Source organism: Vanessa tameamea, chromosome 4 (assembly GCF_037043105.1).
Source record: "Vanessa tameamea isolate UH-Manoa-2023 chromosome 4, ilVanTame1 primary haplotype, whole genome shotgun sequence".
NCBI lineage: Eukaryota > Metazoa > Arthropoda > Insecta > Lepidoptera > Nymphalidae > Vanessa > Vanessa tameamea.
The window spans coordinates 884,483-903,260 of record NC_087312.1 but is presented as its reverse complement, the minus strand read 5'-3'; the positions used below and the strand labels follow the sequence as shown (position 1 = coordinate 903,260).

The window sequence follows — 18,778 nt, the reverse complement described above, 5'->3', positions numbered from 1 at the left end:
AAATAACGAAATGAATCGAAATATTCAAACTTTTTGTGTTTTATATAACACCAGCTACACGTCCTGGTTTTGCTTGGATAAAAAAGGTTACTCATTTATACCATAATACATATGACTATTGATTTACGTATCGCAAGCCGGTAGAGCTACCGGTCGGCATGCCGATTTTTCCGACATCTTCAATAACCATCGTTATAAAGAAATTATTGTTTCTGGGAAACTTGAATATAAAGTATTATATTCAGACCTTTGTTAAATTCATATGATCTGGTTAATTTGTTCTTAGAGCCGACTAGAAAAACAGATTTTGTCAAAAAATGTGATACTCAATCAATAGTACAAGGAACGAAAATAAACTTATTACTAATTTTACTTCAGTCACGCGACTGCATAGAGTAAGTAACTCTTTTGTGGGGCAATGTATACGGTTTTAGCAGGATCCCAAAAAGCGCGCAAAAAGCCTGTGTTGCCAAATTAAAAAAAAACGTTGTAAAGTTTTTTGGGTGGAAAGTGTTATACGATTATTGAGCTCATGATAGCAACTTGGGAATAAAACAATCGTCTCCTGGCTGTATCTTTGTATTATTGATTTCTTCTCAGGTCAGGGTATCTTCTTTCGAGCAGATGATAGTGTTTAATTTGAAAATCAATAAGTAATTCCAACTTTTTTATATTTTGATTTGTATATTATTAGAATAAACTTAAATACAATAATAAAAACTTCTTCATGAATCCTACCATTTAATAGTGAAAACGGTATAAAAATAATGCACTTGTATTGTTTAACCAATTCAAACTTAGTAGTAACCAGTTCAGAATAAATATCATCAAACAACTTTAACATACATAGACGTTTTCACAAACGCCATAAAACATTACGTAATCAATATCGTGGAAGGTACAATTAGTCTCGTATTACGCATACACTAAAACCAATTATAGTGCGTATTCTATTTGAAATTAATAGTACATTTATATGTCACCCTGCGTGTATCGTAACGAGTAGCCTACCAAGTCGTATGTAAATCGCGGACCTCCGCGGAAATGTCACCGGGACATTATCCTTAACGTGGAACGTGGAAGTAACGGTTTACAGCCTATAGGTTCCCATGTCAAGACTCATTGAGTAAAGTCGGTTATACTCGTACATGACTTAATCGAATTCTATACATTGTATTTAAATATAATTATATATGTAAACTCTTTATTGAGTATTTATATACTATTGAATAAAGTATATTAATATTATAAATGCGAAAGTAACTCTTTCATGATTAAACCAAGGAACCGAATTTTATACGTACGATTTGGTGCCTAACATCCATGCCAACGACCAAATCCTCAAACTAGAGCAAAGCCGCGGGGGATATCTTGTACTATATTTTTTTATATAGAGTACTTTAATCTCCTCTGGTTGCCAAGCTTTTTATTCTTTTTTATTTTATTTTGTAATGTTTGTTGGTTTCAGTCGAGTTGGGAACCTGAATTAGAACCACTTCCACTTATCCCACGGAGTTGAAATATTACATGTTGGGTTGAGTTGACCTGATTTTACTTCCGGGATTTTCTCCAATGATGGAATTCCTCGTGGTTCAACCGTATAGACATGATCTTTTGTATATAAAATTTTATTTTAAAGGCGTTTTAAGTTCATTTATTCCGTTTCATAGCTATTGACAAGCTATGTATTTATCGATCAAAGAAAAATTGGAAATAAGAAAAGAAAAAATAAATAACTTGAATTGGTTAACATCGGTATTCATTTGTGTGTTATTTTTTTATTGAATAACTTAGCACATAGTTATCCCAGAGCGTATTTTGAAAGAGAATGTTCTTGATCTTATTTAATCAAATAGTCTATTTAAGGACATACATTTGGACGAATTCCGTCAAAGATATAAGAACTCTACTCAATATATCTTCCTTCACATTCACACATGAACTTTTCAAGGTGGGAAGCCAGCCAAAGCCAGCGATCTTGGGTTAGTATTAATTCATATCCACATATTAGATAAACATAAATTCATTTATGACCCGGGGCGATGTTTAGGAAGCAGTTCCACGCCACATTAACTTGTAATTCTATTCACGCATTTCCAACGCCAGGTACGTTCAAATGTTCTTTAATTCCAATAATTGCCAGTAGCCAGGAATTACCCCCTATTTATTCAATTAAATGCCATTCGGTTTAGTGATTTGTGAGAGGGACGGTGTAATTTGTTGTGAAGGATTTGTGGCTAGTTGGCGACGTGGAGCGACGTGCGCCGTGATAAATTGAATTAGGCGTTGTTACGAATCGAAGCTTGTAAATGCCAAGCCTACATGTAATAGTACAGAACTTGCCCTCAATTACATTCGACAATTCGTACTTTGTAGTATTTAGTTTCGGTATTTCGAGACTGTATACCAATAATACCATAGAATTGTTTCATTTATCGTTAGACTGTTTGGGAAAACGCGTGTAAAAATTTGAATTGCATGTGAAATTGCTCAAGTATCGCTTTTCATTCCTTTATCAAAAGTTCAATAATACTTAATTCAAGTAGGTTATTATAATAACTTTTAAATCGGCATTTTATAAGACTGGAGTTAATGTGAAGTCTACAATCCAACAGAGAATCGACAAGAAGCTCTGAAGTTACTCTATTCCAAAAAATTATGACAAACATTCATTGAATAAAATGTATGTAATCGTAAAATTTATTTCCAATAAAGTTACCTCACAAGTGTCGCAGGCGCGGCCGGTCACGTGCGCTCGACATCGACACTGACCCGTGCGGATGTCACACACGTTGCTCTCCGAGCCCACAGACGAACAGTTGCATCCTATAACAATATACACGACACGTTGAACAATACTTCTAAATAAAATGTGCAAAAGTATAGAGAACAAATAATAACATTAAATATCGCACAGCGGGGCTAGGCTTAGATCCCTTTTAAGTAGAGGGTTCTGTTTTAATTATTTCCGGTCATCTCGGAGCTGCCATCCATCATGCCATCGATTCATGAAAGTGGACCATCGCGGACTTCCTCAATAATAATTTTACACGAACATGGAAGTCACGCTTGTCACGTCTATAGTCAAAATTGAAAGCTCGTGTTATTGAAAATCTGTAACTTTATCCGAAAAGTTCTGTATCTTTTGTAACACAACAACATCTCTGCGTTTATTATTATAGGTATGAATATATACGTTTATATTTTATACAATGTCGAAACAGTGTTAATATTAATCGAAATATTCACTTAAAATATCAATCAGTAGCCACTTTGTTGTATCTAAGAATCCATCAATTTCAATTCAATTCAAATTCGTAAAATCTCGGTCGTAATTTAAAGCTAGTATCGAGTCGAGTCCAGCTCGCTCAGTACATTAACGACTAGATTAAATATTTGTAGGCGCTTGCTTCGGCTACTCAGGTCTAAACGCCGTCTAGATAACACTGATGCCTGTAAACTGGATGTTTTACGTCAACTCGAGATAATTCGAATCTACATTCCATGCCCTACGCCAAGCGATTGTTTAAATTGCTCCCTGAATCGATATTAATATCGATTCTTTTTAATCGTTATTTCTATCATTAGATAATTTTTCTAGTTTTATGTCTGTTTGATATTTTTACTTTATTCATTTTTACGTCTTAATTACTCAGCCGATTATCATGAAATTCTGCATAAAAGTTGACAAGGATGAAAAAAAGGTCCTAGAGTTTGTCTAACACCGAGACCCATTCTTCCCATGCGGGTGAAACCGAAAACTACTTACATTTTACCAACCAGCAGGAGCAGTGTGAAATAGGTTACAAATGTTCTCCTCAAAAATGACTTTATCCTATCCTGAGATATTTACTGGATTTTGAAACAGTTCAACATAGAAATGTCCTAACATTTCTTGTATTATAAAACATTGCGCCAATAGCAAATTTAACATTGTCCAACCACAAAAAAGTTTAACAACTAAAAAGTTCATGAATAGTAACATAATACGTAACAACAATGAAACTGTCAGTTGACAAAACAATGGAAATAAAAATCAGAATGGACGTTTAAGATTACATTCCAAAAGAGCAAACTTTTCTGGTTATATTTGATTTCAAAATAATAGCAACACAATTATATTTATTAATCATTCAGTACACAAGTACTGTTTCTCTTTTTTTTTTTTAAAAAGGTATGCATACAATTGGACTCCTGGTGGTTAGTGGTCACTACTGCTCATATAAATTATACTAATTTTATTTAAACATTTAAAAAAGTAACAGATATTCCAATTTTAAAATAAAGTAAATAGTAAGGAATAAGATGAGAGAGCAGATGGCCCAGCGGTTAGAACGCGTGCATCTTAACCGATTATTGCAGTTTCAAACACCACTGTATTTTCATGTGCTTGATTTTGCTAAGCCCGAAAACTTGCATGTGTCTAATTTCAATGAAATTCTGCCACATGTTTATCCAGCAACTCGCATCGGAGCAGCGTGATGGAATAAGCTCCAAACACTTACTATTTCTTTACATAGATAATATCTTTACACAGACGAATAAGTCACTTGACGGTTTATTTTGCACTTACTTAATGATAATCCTTGTGTTGTGATATTAGCCATTCATTGAGGTTTCAATGAGCTGCCAATAATGATGTCTTCCTGGTCGAGTTGGCTATTCTCAAGTAGGTATCTTCTTAATTGGGCAGGATATATTATAGTGTACACGTGTGTGGACAGATGTAATATTCATTCTCTTATTTCGATAACCGTGTTAAAAACACAAGAGAAAACACAAAGAAAATAAAAAACTGTGATTTTACATTTACTGCATAACAAACGTACAAATAATATTGTTTTCCTTAAAATAAGTCACTGAACTCGCAAAGTAAAAAAAGAGTATTCATCTTTGTAAATAAAATGTAGTAAGTATTAATATATAAATATATTTTTTTCGAGTTACAATGTATGATAAATATAGTTGTGCTATGCGTTATTGTATACTTATTATTAAGGTTGTATAAATACTATAATATCTATGTATTGGTAACAAACGGGATGTCGGCACCGCATCGTAATTAACAGCCTGACATTTGATTTGACGCGTAATTGCTAGGCCGTGTAACCTGGATACCCTCGGGCCTTATAGAGGTCTCAGAGATAGCTCAATTCCCAGAACCTACGTATGACTAACATTTCCTTCATTATTAACTATTTCTAGGTTTTCATTCATTAATGGAATGCATAAATATGACTATTGATATTGTTATCGCCTTAACGTACTTTTTGGTAACATATAAATTCAGCAATTTTTTTACGTAGTTAGTTAAGTTCGGCATAACTTTATCTAAATGTCTGTTCCAGATAAGCATTGGTCCACATTATTAGATTTTTTTATAGTCTACAGGCAACATAAGCTCTATATAAACGTAGAGCTTGTTTGTAAGCACAATTGTCTCTTGACGCTGCAGATTAGCGTACTGATTGCAAATCTAAATTTCCTTATTCAAAATTAAAGCATTACGCTTACTAATTTGTCAGTCAAAGTAAAAACTACGAGTACCGACTTTGAAGAACTTGGGAAAGACACTAAGGAAGTATTCAACTATTTTACGTTAAATTTTATCATGGTTTACAAGATCCAATCAAAAAATAAATAGTCAGAAGGCGATCGTCTATTGACTCTCTGCTTGAATGGTGACAGTTTGCACATTTTTATATATGATCAACTGAGGCATTTTGGTCTTTAAACGTGATCAGAAAGAAATCGCAGGCAGAGCGAATATTAATTTAATATAAGCAGTGGCAAATACTGTTATCAGTGCTCGTGATATATATTGCTTGACATAAGATGAGGCGTTGCTAGACAGCGTGTCGGCAGCTGACCCGATTAGACATGCAGATACTACAATAGCACATGAACAAGATTGCCTTTAAAATTGCATTCGCTTTTATGTATTGCACGAAACTATTTTAAATCAGTAAGGGATAGAAAAAGAAAAAAATAGTTGGCACTTACAACTGGGTTGTAATTTTGGTATAGGGTTTTCGTCTATGACACATCAGGATTGGTATCAGGTGGGAAAAGGACCTCGTAATGACCCTGCATCTGGCAGATATTTTTTTTGGCTTACGTTAATTCATCGCTGAAGCGACACGGAGTAAACTACAAACTTTGCCCAGCTGTGGGGCATTCCCAGTTATTAAGCCATAGGATATGACCACATAATCTGCCTTGTTATTGTTATCGCGTGAAACATCGCAATCAGAGTTTGACGCGTGTTGATAGCTAATAGCGTGGAAAATGTCAGCGCCTATAATAATTAGTACCGTATTTCTATGAAGCGCGATTGATTGACGGGCCGACCTAGTTACTGTACAGACATTCAACTGCAATTACAGAATACTATTATTAAGATAACTGTATTATTAAGTTACATAATTGTATACTTGTTTTGTTCTATTTGATTTTAGATACGAGCTCTTTATATTCATGTAATTGTCACGGTGTTTTGATTTCGTCTTTTGTTATTTGCTGTGTAATAATTATCTATGCTGATGTTATGTTGCGAAAGTAACTCTATCTGTTTGTCTGTCTGATGCTCTAACATGCCTAACAGATAATGACCAATCTTTAAAATAGAAGCGAAGACGCGGGCGACACCTAGTTACTAATATATTCTGGTCGAGTTATTAATTTATAGCACTTATAATTCCGTTAAAATTGCTACTCAATATTTATTCAAATGTAGTTTTATTATAATCTTATTTCTAAGTTAACTTTGTGTTGTTGTCTATTTGTGAAAAAAGTGATTATGAAAGAGTAACTGTTTATTTTAGACACAATTATTAGTGCTAAACAATCAGGCCTTGCCCGGCTAAAATCTGGGTCTACATTAATATTGAAGGACAAACATACGAATAAATTCTTGTTTCTTTTGAACCAGGAACCTTTGCAGGCGTATCGAGAAAACTCACTACAGTTTCATATGAATTGGATGAATGGTTTAGGAATGCATGGTGGCCAAACATACTAAAATTCATTTCCCTTTCTTAGACGAAGATTATTTGGTATCACAATGTTCAATTTATGTTTTGAACTTCTCATTTAGAACTAAATATTGTACAAAGTTGGTATCATTCGTTGCAGGCAGTTTCGCCAATATTCATAATTCAATTTTAATTCATATGCTGGTTCACTACCGGTCATCGAATGCACAGAGTGTTCTGCATCATCAATATCAGTATAAAATGATTTATATATCACATAACGAAATATATGAAACTCTGCGATTTTAAGTTGCTAAAAGATATAATATATCTATTTTATCATTATGTCTTTTATAATCAAAACTATTATAAAATAATGGACCTATGTGTGGTCCCTTGAGGATGCAATTTTTATAACTTATAGTAATAATGTACATTTTGATAGTTTTACATTAAATATAATCCTGTTTAATAATAATTTCAAACTTGTTATTGTGAAGAACAGAAATGACCCAAAAGTAGACTCATAAGAGGAGCTAAATTAAAATTATTTTATCAAATGTTATACCGAGATCTCGTTAAAGTTAGATATTAAATATTATAATTATAATAAATTTCGCAAACAAGATTTAGTATCTCTATAAGGCGTGCGTGATTGTACAGAACAGCGGTAATTCAATAAAATTAACTTGTCAAATTAACATGAAATAATTTATCGACCAATATATTTCTTAGAAAATATGCAATTTGTTGTAACAATCTTACCTTCGTATATATTTAATAACTGTCCGTCCCGGCTTCGTAAGGATAAAATTCATATATAGTTAACTCAAACTCCCCGGTTAAAGTGTAATTTTCCATAAATCCTTTCTTAGTGAGCTCTGACTAAGAAAGGATTATACACGTCGCGAGTGGAATAAATAAGATAAATTTCGAGTCAATCGGGACCATAGTTTTGAGAGATCTCAAAATGAGCGGTCTTTACCAACAAGTAAATGAACCTGCTGGTATGGAATGGACACCATCACCTAAAAACATTGGCGCTTTAAGGAATCTGAATTATTTCTTTCAGTGCCAATGTGCCACCAACTTTGGTAACCTTTGGAACTAAGATGATACGTCCTTTGTGCTTGTAGTAACACTGACTTACTCATCATTTAAAACGAAACGCAATAATAATAAGCATTCCTGTTTGATGGCAGAATATCTGATGAATAGTTGTTATCCATTTGGGCTTTCTCTACGATCAAGTAATGTTTCTTGGGTGGATTAATAATAACAGGTCAATAATGTTCCAAACAAAGCAAAGGGAGGAGTAGTCTCCTCTTTCTATCTACCAATTTCATATATTCTCCTCTCAGCACCTCAACGGCTGGATCTCTTATTGGAATAAGTCCATTTTTGAAGACTTTGTTTTCAATCAGTTACATAAATATAATTTGTGATCGTTTGTGTGGAATATATAAATTTACAACAAAAACCAGTCAAATCTTAGAAGATTGGTGATTGATAGAAGAATTCCATTTGAAATATGCAGGTTTTCTCCTTTATTAGAGGACTTAAAACTTAGTTATTTCGTTTCCTGAAATTGTGTGAACTTTAACTTTAATTAATTCACATCATGACCTTTCTAATGTGAAATCAGATTATTGAACAAAGACATAAATTAAATAAAGTTTAGGCTATTATATGCTAATTAATTGAACAAGCAAAGCAATATTTAATGTAGGAATGCTATTAAATATATTATTAATAACTGATCTATAAATAAACCTGCACATATTGCGCAATTACTTCGTAAAACCCGTTGACCATAAAAGTTGTAACATTAAACTATATGTTTACAGCGAATTAATTTACGAGCCATCAACTAGAGCCTTAACATGTTGCCCGCGTAAACAGCTTCGAGTCTAAATATTCAAACTGGAGCACCGTGCTAAAGTTCTTAACAAGCTACGACTAGTACACGACATTGACATTTTATATATTCTCTAATGTTATGTTCTTCGTGAAATATTAACAAATCAGTATCAGAGAAATTGTGATAATTATCACATTAATACATTTGTGCATTATACACAGTGAATATTTATTTTGTGACCAAATGTTTTTAGTATTTCAAATGCCTAGAAAGCGAACAAATTGTCTTAGTTGCTAATTTAAAAAAATATATAAATTAAATATCGTTTGACAAACGTTATACTTTACTTATACTAATAGTTTTTAGAAGAAAGCATACCATGAGCATAAATTATCTTCTTCTGGTTAGTTCAGTGACCTTTAAAAATAATAATAAAATTTGACAAAACATTGTTTTCCTGTGGTGTTTTTTTACTATGGCCATCAGTATGTAAAGCTTTTATATTGTATAAATAAATTTGTTTTGACACGATGCTGTTTGGGGTCTTATGCGGTTGTTCCACAATTGGATCAATTCACGAAAAATCTCATTTTGGCAGTTGGCGTTCTAAATAAATTAGTTTACTGAACTATGGATGGAAAAAATCTCGAAATGATCGAAAGTGAGATATTCGATAATAATCTTTGAAAATTCGTATCAAATCTGTATGAAAAATGAATCTGCAAACAGACATATAGAAGTAACAATACGCATCACATCAAATAAAATTATGATTGCGTCGACACGACATCGTGTCGGTAACATTAAACGTGATTTTAAAATTAATTTTCACAGAATTTGAATAAAAAGATACTTTGTGTCCAACGGTAATATTATTAGTTGACAACATTTACCAAGAAAGGGTTAGGAAATCAACTTTCGCGGGCAAATAACCAGTCGTGTTACTTACGGTGATCATTTTAAAACCATCGATTAAATCAGATGTTTAACACGCTTCATAAAACTTACACGATTACAGGCCTATTGTAAATACATGCACAATTCATTTTGACAGTTGAAGTTTACAAAGATTTCGTTTAATTTTTCCTACTTACCAAGATAGACGAGATAACACTTCAATGATAATTAAGATAACTCGTTGGTCCCGTAGCTAGATTGTGCGGTCGCAGATAGTGAGGATTTAATTTCTAGGTCGAGCATATTTTTTAAGTAGTATTGTTACACACACATATAAATATATTTGATGATAGGGCTTTGTGTATACCACCAAACACTGATACTCAGTATTGTTGTGTTCCGGTTAGGTGAGTGAGCCAATGTAACAAGGGACTTACATCTTAGTGCCCAAGACTGGTGACGCATTGCCGTTAATATTTCTTACGGCGTCAATGTCTATGGCTGATGGTGAGTACTAACCGCCAGGTGAGCATTTGCCCGTCCGCCTATCGCAAAAAAACACACGTAAACACCTTAGAAAGCTCTTAGAAAGCCGTTGGTGTCGCGCACAATATAACATAACATTGACAGCCTGCGAAATTTCCAATGCTTGGCTAAGGCTTCTCTCCATATGAGGAGAAGGTTTGGAGCATATTCTACCATGCTCGAATGCGGGTTGGTGGATACACACGTGGCAGATTTTGGATGAAATTAGACACATGCAGATTTCGTCACGATGTTTTCCTTCACCGCTGAGACCGAGGTACGGCTCGAGACACGGTGTTGCGCAGTTGTGTCAGATTATAACTGATTATGAGAAAGAATTTAAATGACATTTGTATCACTAGAATCACTCCTACGATCTATGTTATCTCCACACATATGACAAGTTCTGTAGATCGGCCGAACATCGGCCGGCCTTCGGTACGTTCATAAGTTTCATAGAAAAATTGGAAATTTCAACAGTTTCCTAATAATAGTTAATTATAATAAGCATCTCACACTCAACTCGATGTATGTACGTTTGTGTGTTGAAACTGATTCCCTAGTTATGAGTTTTGGTAGAAGAACGTAACTAGTGCGAGTTAATTTAATTATCATTACTGTTAAAATTTATAGAATCTAAAGTGGGAACTGCCTTGAAGGATTAAGGCTTTTGCTAAATATGGCTTTGATTTTTGATTTACAAGTAACCTCTCAACGTATACTATTCTTTATAGAATTACAGATTAATAGAAAAAGTATAATTATAATCTCATAAGAAATCATGTGTTGTGCTTCTGTATAAATGTGTGTGTTTATTTTGAGTGTGAGTGCGTAAATTTGAGCATTATATGTGCGTGTATTGTATATATATGTACGTGACAGCTTTTCTCACGATCTTTTTTCCTTGAACGCTAAGTATGACATGTGTTATGACTTGTCTGGGTTTGAACGAGCTATCTTCTTTTAAGATTTACGTGTTTTATCCACTGGATCATCTCGGGTCTTTTATTATAACTATTTCCTTGTTAAGATTCGGTACGATTTTTCCATGTCAAGTTAAAGATTATCGGAATGTACTCATCAAATATTGATAAGTAAAACAATTGGGCTGGTTGAGTTCTATCCGTAACGTTGGCATTAAGATTCGATGATGAGGTAACTGAGCATTCTTAATAACATTTTATGGCAGCCATTGTAAGTTTCGTTACATGAGAGATTTCATCTTAGGTTTCTATCAAAATTTTATTTTAGCTGAATATATTTCGTATATTCTTATAATAGAAAAATAAATCGGATGTGAGATTTGATTTTATTGAGAGTTTTTTGGTTGGTATTCTTCGTTATATCATCATTACGAACCGGTGATAGATTAATATTTATCTTTTAAAATGACGTTTCTAAAGTGTTTGGTAGAGCCTAATTGAATAAAATTATTTTTTATGTTTTTCTAATCATAATAAAAACTCGACAAATAATCGAAAGGTCTGCTGGGATAAGGACTCTAATATATTTGAGGAGAAGGTTAAGATCTTATTCCACTAAGCTGCTCCAATGCGAATTGGTATTTTGGTTTGGATATAAATATTTTGTCAGAATTTTACCCCCTACATGCAGATATCCTCACCGCTGAACACAATATAGATTATAAACACAAATTTTATGAAGTTTCCCTTATAAGCTTGCCCGGATTTAATAACATCGGTGTTGTGTGATTGTTCTAAATACTCGGCTATTTTGGCTTAACCAGTCCAATTTCCTTCCAAATATTCCTTCAAAATCAATCCTACATTATTGCACATTTATTAAGCTGATTTAACAAAACAAAAAACGAATTTCCGATCGAGTTTATTATTATTTTAAATATTTTTACAGTTACACCATTACTTGATAAGAGTTCCGATCGGTTATTCGAATTATTGAATTTGGTATTCTGAGAGCGAAAACCAATTTTATCTTACTCGAGTGGTTACCACGGGCAATAAAACGAACGTAAAGTTTGGACCATTTTATAGACACCTTTCAAATATTTCCGTTATGCGTTTAAAGTTTAAGCCGCGGATATTTTACGAAATAACAGATTTATCTCAGGAATTTATCAAATATTTACATTGGGTGCCGTTGCGAGGTTGTTAATGTCGAAGCCACCCAAATTCTATTTAAATAACCAAGAGTACCTATTTTAAATAGTGAACGAACATTTAACTACTGCATTGGATAGTCTGTCGCGTGTTGAATTGGCACAGTTAATTGTGTCGGTTTAATTAATTATTAATGGCTTCTTGGCCGAAATTCGGCCATTGGGGAAATTTTTGACGAGAAGTAGCTAACTATATCATGTGTGTTATATTTTGACTGCCTCGTTGGTTCAATGGCTCGATATAAGGCCGCAGTTCGAATCCCAGGTCGGGCCGATAAAAAGTTATTGGGGTTGTATATCGAAAAATTCCAGTAACGGTCCGAAGTCTAGAAGTATGTACACTTCCGTGCCTCGGAAAGCACGCAAAGAAGTTGTTCCTGAACTCTTTCCGGTTGTGTCAGCCTCTTTCCAGCCGTTTCATCATGTGACAACAGATACACTCTCACTGTCGAATTGAACAATGATTTGAAGCCGACTGGAGGTAGATAAAAGGGTCCAAAGACTTTAAGACCATTCCGAGATATGTAAGCTAACTTCCTAACTTCGCGCTTCTACTGACATTTCCTGATTTCTTCGACATAACAAGAATTTGCAAATTGATAAACACGATGACAAATTGATATTTATATTTCAATACATCCAAATCCTATGCAGTTTTTTTACACACACATTTAAAGGTTGTGGTAAAATAAAAATAAGAATAAACACACATATACATGAACCCTGAAAACTCGCACCTTTTTTGGGCAGACGTAAATAAATAATAACATTTCATTGCTCTCGAGATCATTCTGATAGGCGACCAAAATACTACCGAGCCAGTTTAAGTATCTAATTATAACTTATGTAACAAATGAGTCTTGTCGGTTTTGTGTATCCGTAATGGCTACTGTTTTGTATTTAAGCGTTGCCGTGCGGAATAATTTGTATTTGTAAGGCATTTGTTTGTTAACCGTATGCTGATGAGCGCATTGTGAGCCGCACTCACCGGAGCACGTTGCGTCAATGAAGGCGATGAATTGTTGATTATTGTATATATGCAAAGCTTGTGTGAGTCTGTTCCTGTGTGCAAATTCAGAAAAACAAAAGTTATTTCTTGTTATAGCGGTGGCTAGCTTTACATTTGTAACGTTAGTTAGGATGTCTGGACCGATTTTGGTCACAGAAGAAGACTAAAGAACAAGAGACGCAAAAACAGTTACACCTAGTTGTTTATCACCTGATGGTAAGTGGTCACCACCGGCCATAGACATACCCGATTAAATATCAATAACGTATCGAAACTTCCGGTCCACGACGGAAACCGTATTATCGCGTTTTTCCAAATTGTCATGCAATCCTAGATAGGTCGTTTAGAACTTTAGGCCATACGGGAAAATAAAATAACAATTACATAATTACCGATTACGACTTACTTGATAATAAAATATATATGTTTTTTTGTATATATGTTGTATTTGTTGTATGTTCGCACGGACACGATTTATACAGTAACTATTTTTAATTCTTATTTATATATAGTTAGACTATGTTAACAATTATTAAATTATGTCACTATATTAAGGAATGGTTAATACTTCTTACAGCGCCTTTGTCTATGGGCGGCGGTGACCACCATCAGATGCCCCATATGCTCGTCCGCCAACCAATGCCATAAAAAAAATGTAAATAAAAAAAATATAAGTAGATGGAATTTAAAGAAACGAAGTATTATGAGGTTGTTAAACTTAACCAGATAGAGTGCAAACAGGCTATTTGCCTAATAAGTTACGTATCACTCATTGAAGTTCATAAAGAGGCCAATGTAACATACCTCTCACTATAATACCGCTTCTTCCCACCATGTTTCAATTCGATGCAAATGCTATATCAAGATTCATTAGGGCGCGCAACGGCAACGGCTGCGCAGGCGCACTTTATACGACGTGTTAATTGAACCAGTTCTAAATCCGCTCGCGCTGACCCCGCGGTCGGCGCGTACTAGCGAAAATCTTTGTAATATTATGTCTTAAAGAGAATTTAAGCCAATTACGAAGTACAAGTTGTCGCTCTAGTTTCGATCGCAGTTTATTTATAAGGGGGTCACATTTAAATAAGTTTACACACAAATTAAATGATTACAAAATATCGTTAATATATTTTTGTAGAACTTTTCTTATATTGTTTAAAAAAAATTTTTTTTTTTTTTAAGTAAGTTGGGATAAGGGCAGGAGGATGGTGATGATTTATAGTTTTAAATAGAATTTCTTCAGTTAATTTTTAAGGTAAACAATCCTTGCTACGGGAAACTTAACTTGTTTTATTATATTTTTCTTATAAAATAATTAGGACAATATTAAAAATAAAAAATAGGTGGCTTTATGCAAGTCCGTCGGGTAGGTACCATCCACTCGCGCGTAGCACCACATAGCGCCATTGTCTATGGGCGGTGGTGACCACTTACCATCAGGTGGCCCATTTGCTAACCTACCTAAAAAAAAGACCAAAAAAAAAAAATACAAATTCTGTTATTTGCCCAGCTTCATCAGCTTTGTGGAATTAGCACCAAGGTTTTTATATAAACCTTAACCACAGGATGTAACGAAGCTATTCCTAATGCTGTGCTATTTAATTTTAAATTTAACGTTACATTTCGTATTTTGAACCTTGGAGTTCCAAAAAGTTTTACCATTGTAATAATTGTGGTATTCGGTTGCTACAACTGCCATAGTAAATTGTAACCTTATTGCCTACTTCCTAGTTTAAATTTGACGGAGATAAATCCCAACCGCACAAAGCTGCGCAAAATATCTCAGCAATTATCGTCTACCGTCAGTTGCGTGTACACACAGCGTGATATTTTGCTAATACTGATCATGAGACAGACCTTTAAAGGTTGGTGTAATACAAAAACATGGCGTCAGCGTGTGCCAAAATGATTTGCATATAAATATTAAGAAAGAGTTTTTATAGTTGCTTTTGTCTTAGAATAACAAATAGAGACCACAGTTTTTGTTCGTCTAACCTTCTTAAAATGGAAGTAAACCGATGGCCCAATGGTTACATTGCGTGCATCTTAACCAACGATTGCAGGTTCTCAGGCAAGTATCGCTGAATTTTCATGCTTAATTTGTGTTTATAATTCATATCGTGCTCGCCGGTGAAGGAAAACATCGCGAGGAAACCCAAATGTGTCTAATTTTAATGAAATTCTATTACATGTGTATCCGTTAACCAGTATTAGAGCAGCATGGTGGAGTAGGCTTCCAGCCTTCTCCTTAAAAGGGAGAGGAGGCATTAGAACTCATTTGATGTAGGTATAGTATATAAGAGAACATGGTTATCTCGTTATCTCTCGTTATTGCAATTATAAAGACTAGGTCTTCATGGGTTCAAAGTAAAAATTCACAGCAGTAGCCTTCAGTTAGAAAGTAGGCTGCGTTTATTAACACGCTTCGTTAGGCACGTCAAATTGTTCCCGCACCTGAACTCTAATTCGTACCATTCGATAATAAAAGTGAGATTTGAGGATAGGGAAGTGCATCTAAAAAGAGTTTTGATATAAATGACACTTTACACGATTTTCCGTTGAGTATGACAACCGTGGTCGTGATCGAAATAACCTTATTATCGAATAACGAAATACTATACTATTAATATCATAAGAATAAGTGAAATTGACCAGTAATAGTAAATAAATTCGTTAAAAAATATTATCATCTCATAATCTTATTAGTTTGATAAAAAAAACTAGCGACGCTCACTGATACCAATGAAGTCCTTGCAAAAATGAATAACATCAAGCACTGAGTACTTATTCATGGGAAATGCAACCGATACTTAGCGGTCGCCGTAGGTCGTTCCTGCATCAATAGAGATTAGAAGAGGCAGACAGAAGGCGCTAAGTGGCCGGGCCGGTTCGTTCCGTGCTAACTATACTCATGAACAAGACTCAACTATTTTGTCTGCAGTTATTGAAACAGTTCATTTGACGTTTGTTTTAACATTACAAATGTTACAGAAGTCTGTTCCGGTCTCTGCTAGTCTAGTGGATTATATATAAGCTGCAGGCTTTGAGGTCCAGGGTTCAAACACCGGGTTGGGCGGTTAAAGCTATAGTATAGTTTTTTTATAACGAAATTACTAGTTCACACTCTAGCAGATTGTTAACACTCTCGTGATTCAGAAAGCGAATGGTTCCGTAAAACATTGGTTCCGTACCTTGACTATTTCCGGTCGTTTAGGATTTGCCGTGTCGTCGGTATATTAGAGAGCACTTGTGTATCTAATACAGCCCAGCAAAGTTGGTTAATCATCCGTTTTTTAAATTTGATTAAGAATATAATTTATAAGGGTTGCGATGTAAAAGAACAACAGATGAATTGACAATACAGACAATTAAAAATTAAGTTATAGCATAAAAATAATTAATCCTCCTTAGACAATTTATTGATAACTGACAAAGCATCTTATTTAGGTTAAGTACCTAAACAATATCAGTCCTCGATATCAAAACAATTTAGCAGATAAATTAAGTATTAAAAATAAAATAAAAAAAATGAAGACGTCAAGCACACCAATATAAAGTTAGATCGTTTGTAAATATGAGTTATTTTGTAGCGGACACTATTTAGATATATAAATAATATAAGGTAATCCAATTTAGATTTTTTTTTTTTTTTTTAATTTCAAAAAGACCATCGAAGGCAATCTAATTTACAGCAATCTAATATACAGCTATATTAAGAGTATGCTAAATTGGTAATAAACTGAGAGTCGATAAGATTATTATCAGAGTTTAACAAAAAGCACACGGACCAAGATACGGTTAAATGAGATATTTATTAAGATATAGAGAAATGAAATATCCTTGACAATTTGCATATAAATTGGATATAATCGCTAACGTATCAGATTTCTCTAAATCTTTGACAGTTTATTGGATCGGAAAAAGTCCATCAGAATATTTTTGGGTATCAGTTTTTCAAGATGAGTTAAATTTTGATTATTTACAAAATATTAAGACATATATTTTTTAGTTCAAATTTATTGGTAGGCGGGCTGGTAAGTAGGTCAATTGGTGATAAATGTTCACCACTGCATATATATATTAGTATTTTAAGATATATCAATCATTCCTCATGTCCACAATGCGGTACCAATCTTGGGAACTACCATGTTTTCTCCCTTGTGCCTGTAGGTACACTGTCTCCTTTCAAACTAGAACAACACTAAGTATTGCCGTTTGGGGGTAGGATATATTATGAGTGGGTAGTACCTTCCCTGACGGGCTCGAATGTAAACCTGATCGTTGTCATACAAAACTTAATCGATTACTTGTAGCAGTATCAACGACTAGATTATATTATATGTAAAGAACATGGAACTCAGTGTTTCAAAGGATGAAAAAACTCGAACAAGCATACTTCGTATCAATTTCATCACAATTAATTTAGTGATTTAACCGTAATAACCAGACAGAGTTTCATTTATATGTTATCATGACTAACGCTAAAAGATAGACACATGCCATTGCGAACTTTAGACCTACAAATTTTTATTCCATCGTTTCGACGTATCCTCCTAAGGTTTACATGCGAAAACTATTTTTTGGATAGAAAACCGTCAAAGATAGCTCAGCCTTGCTTTAGTGGAAACCCCATCAAATTCTGTGGAGTAGCTTAGAATATAAAGTTGACATAATTATATAAGTGATATTAAATACAGATAAAAACAGAAATTGATTTAACCATTACAGTACTTTAATGAAATAATAATAATTCTACAAAAATAATTCACTTCTAGTTATTTATCTCAACTAATAGTTTCTATAAAATGGCAATAAGATATTGAGTGTTATCATTATTTATATATGCATTCCGAACGTTTAATATTTATGAATAGACTGTGGGAAGTGGCGAAACAGACGATAATCGACCACTGAGTACGCGTTCGGAACTATATACTTGACAATGAGTAAACATTGGAGCGGTATTTCGTGTCATGATATTATTTATTTATATTTAAGATAACAGTTTGTTCTGTGGTCGATTGTGTGAGCTAGGCTTTACTTGGAATTCAGGCTTTACTTGGAACTCAGTGAGCTTTTTCTATGAATATGAGCATAGAGATTATTTGATTAAATATAGCGTGAATTGGTATTCTGTATATCTGAAACTAATGCCAATGGGTGACCAACTGTGGGAACTAAGATGTTATGAACATTGTGCCTGTATTACTCCGGCTCATTCACTCTTCAAACAGGAACACAATAATACTAAGTATTAATGTTTAGCGGTAATATATAATGAGTGACTTGTACATACCTAGTCGGTATTGCACAAAACCATACCATCAAATAAGTAGATCGATATTCTATTTTCTTTAACTTTAAAATATGTTGTA

At 33.9% G+C, this 18,778-nt stretch overlaps 1 protein-coding gene across 1 annotated transcript in view; it reads right to left on the bottom strand.

Moving 5' to 3' along the window:
- Wb (wing blister) overlaps window positions 1-18,778 on the bottom strand; it is a 171,647-nt gene that overhangs the window by 14,638 nt on the left and 138,231 nt on the right. Inside the window, exon 20 of the mRNA XM_064219912.1 lies at window positions 2,720-2,826. Within this exon, the coding sequence (XP_064075982.1) occupies window positions 2,720-2,826 (107 nt within the window). The remainder of the gene's footprint in view (window positions 1-2,719; window positions 2,827-18,778) is intronic.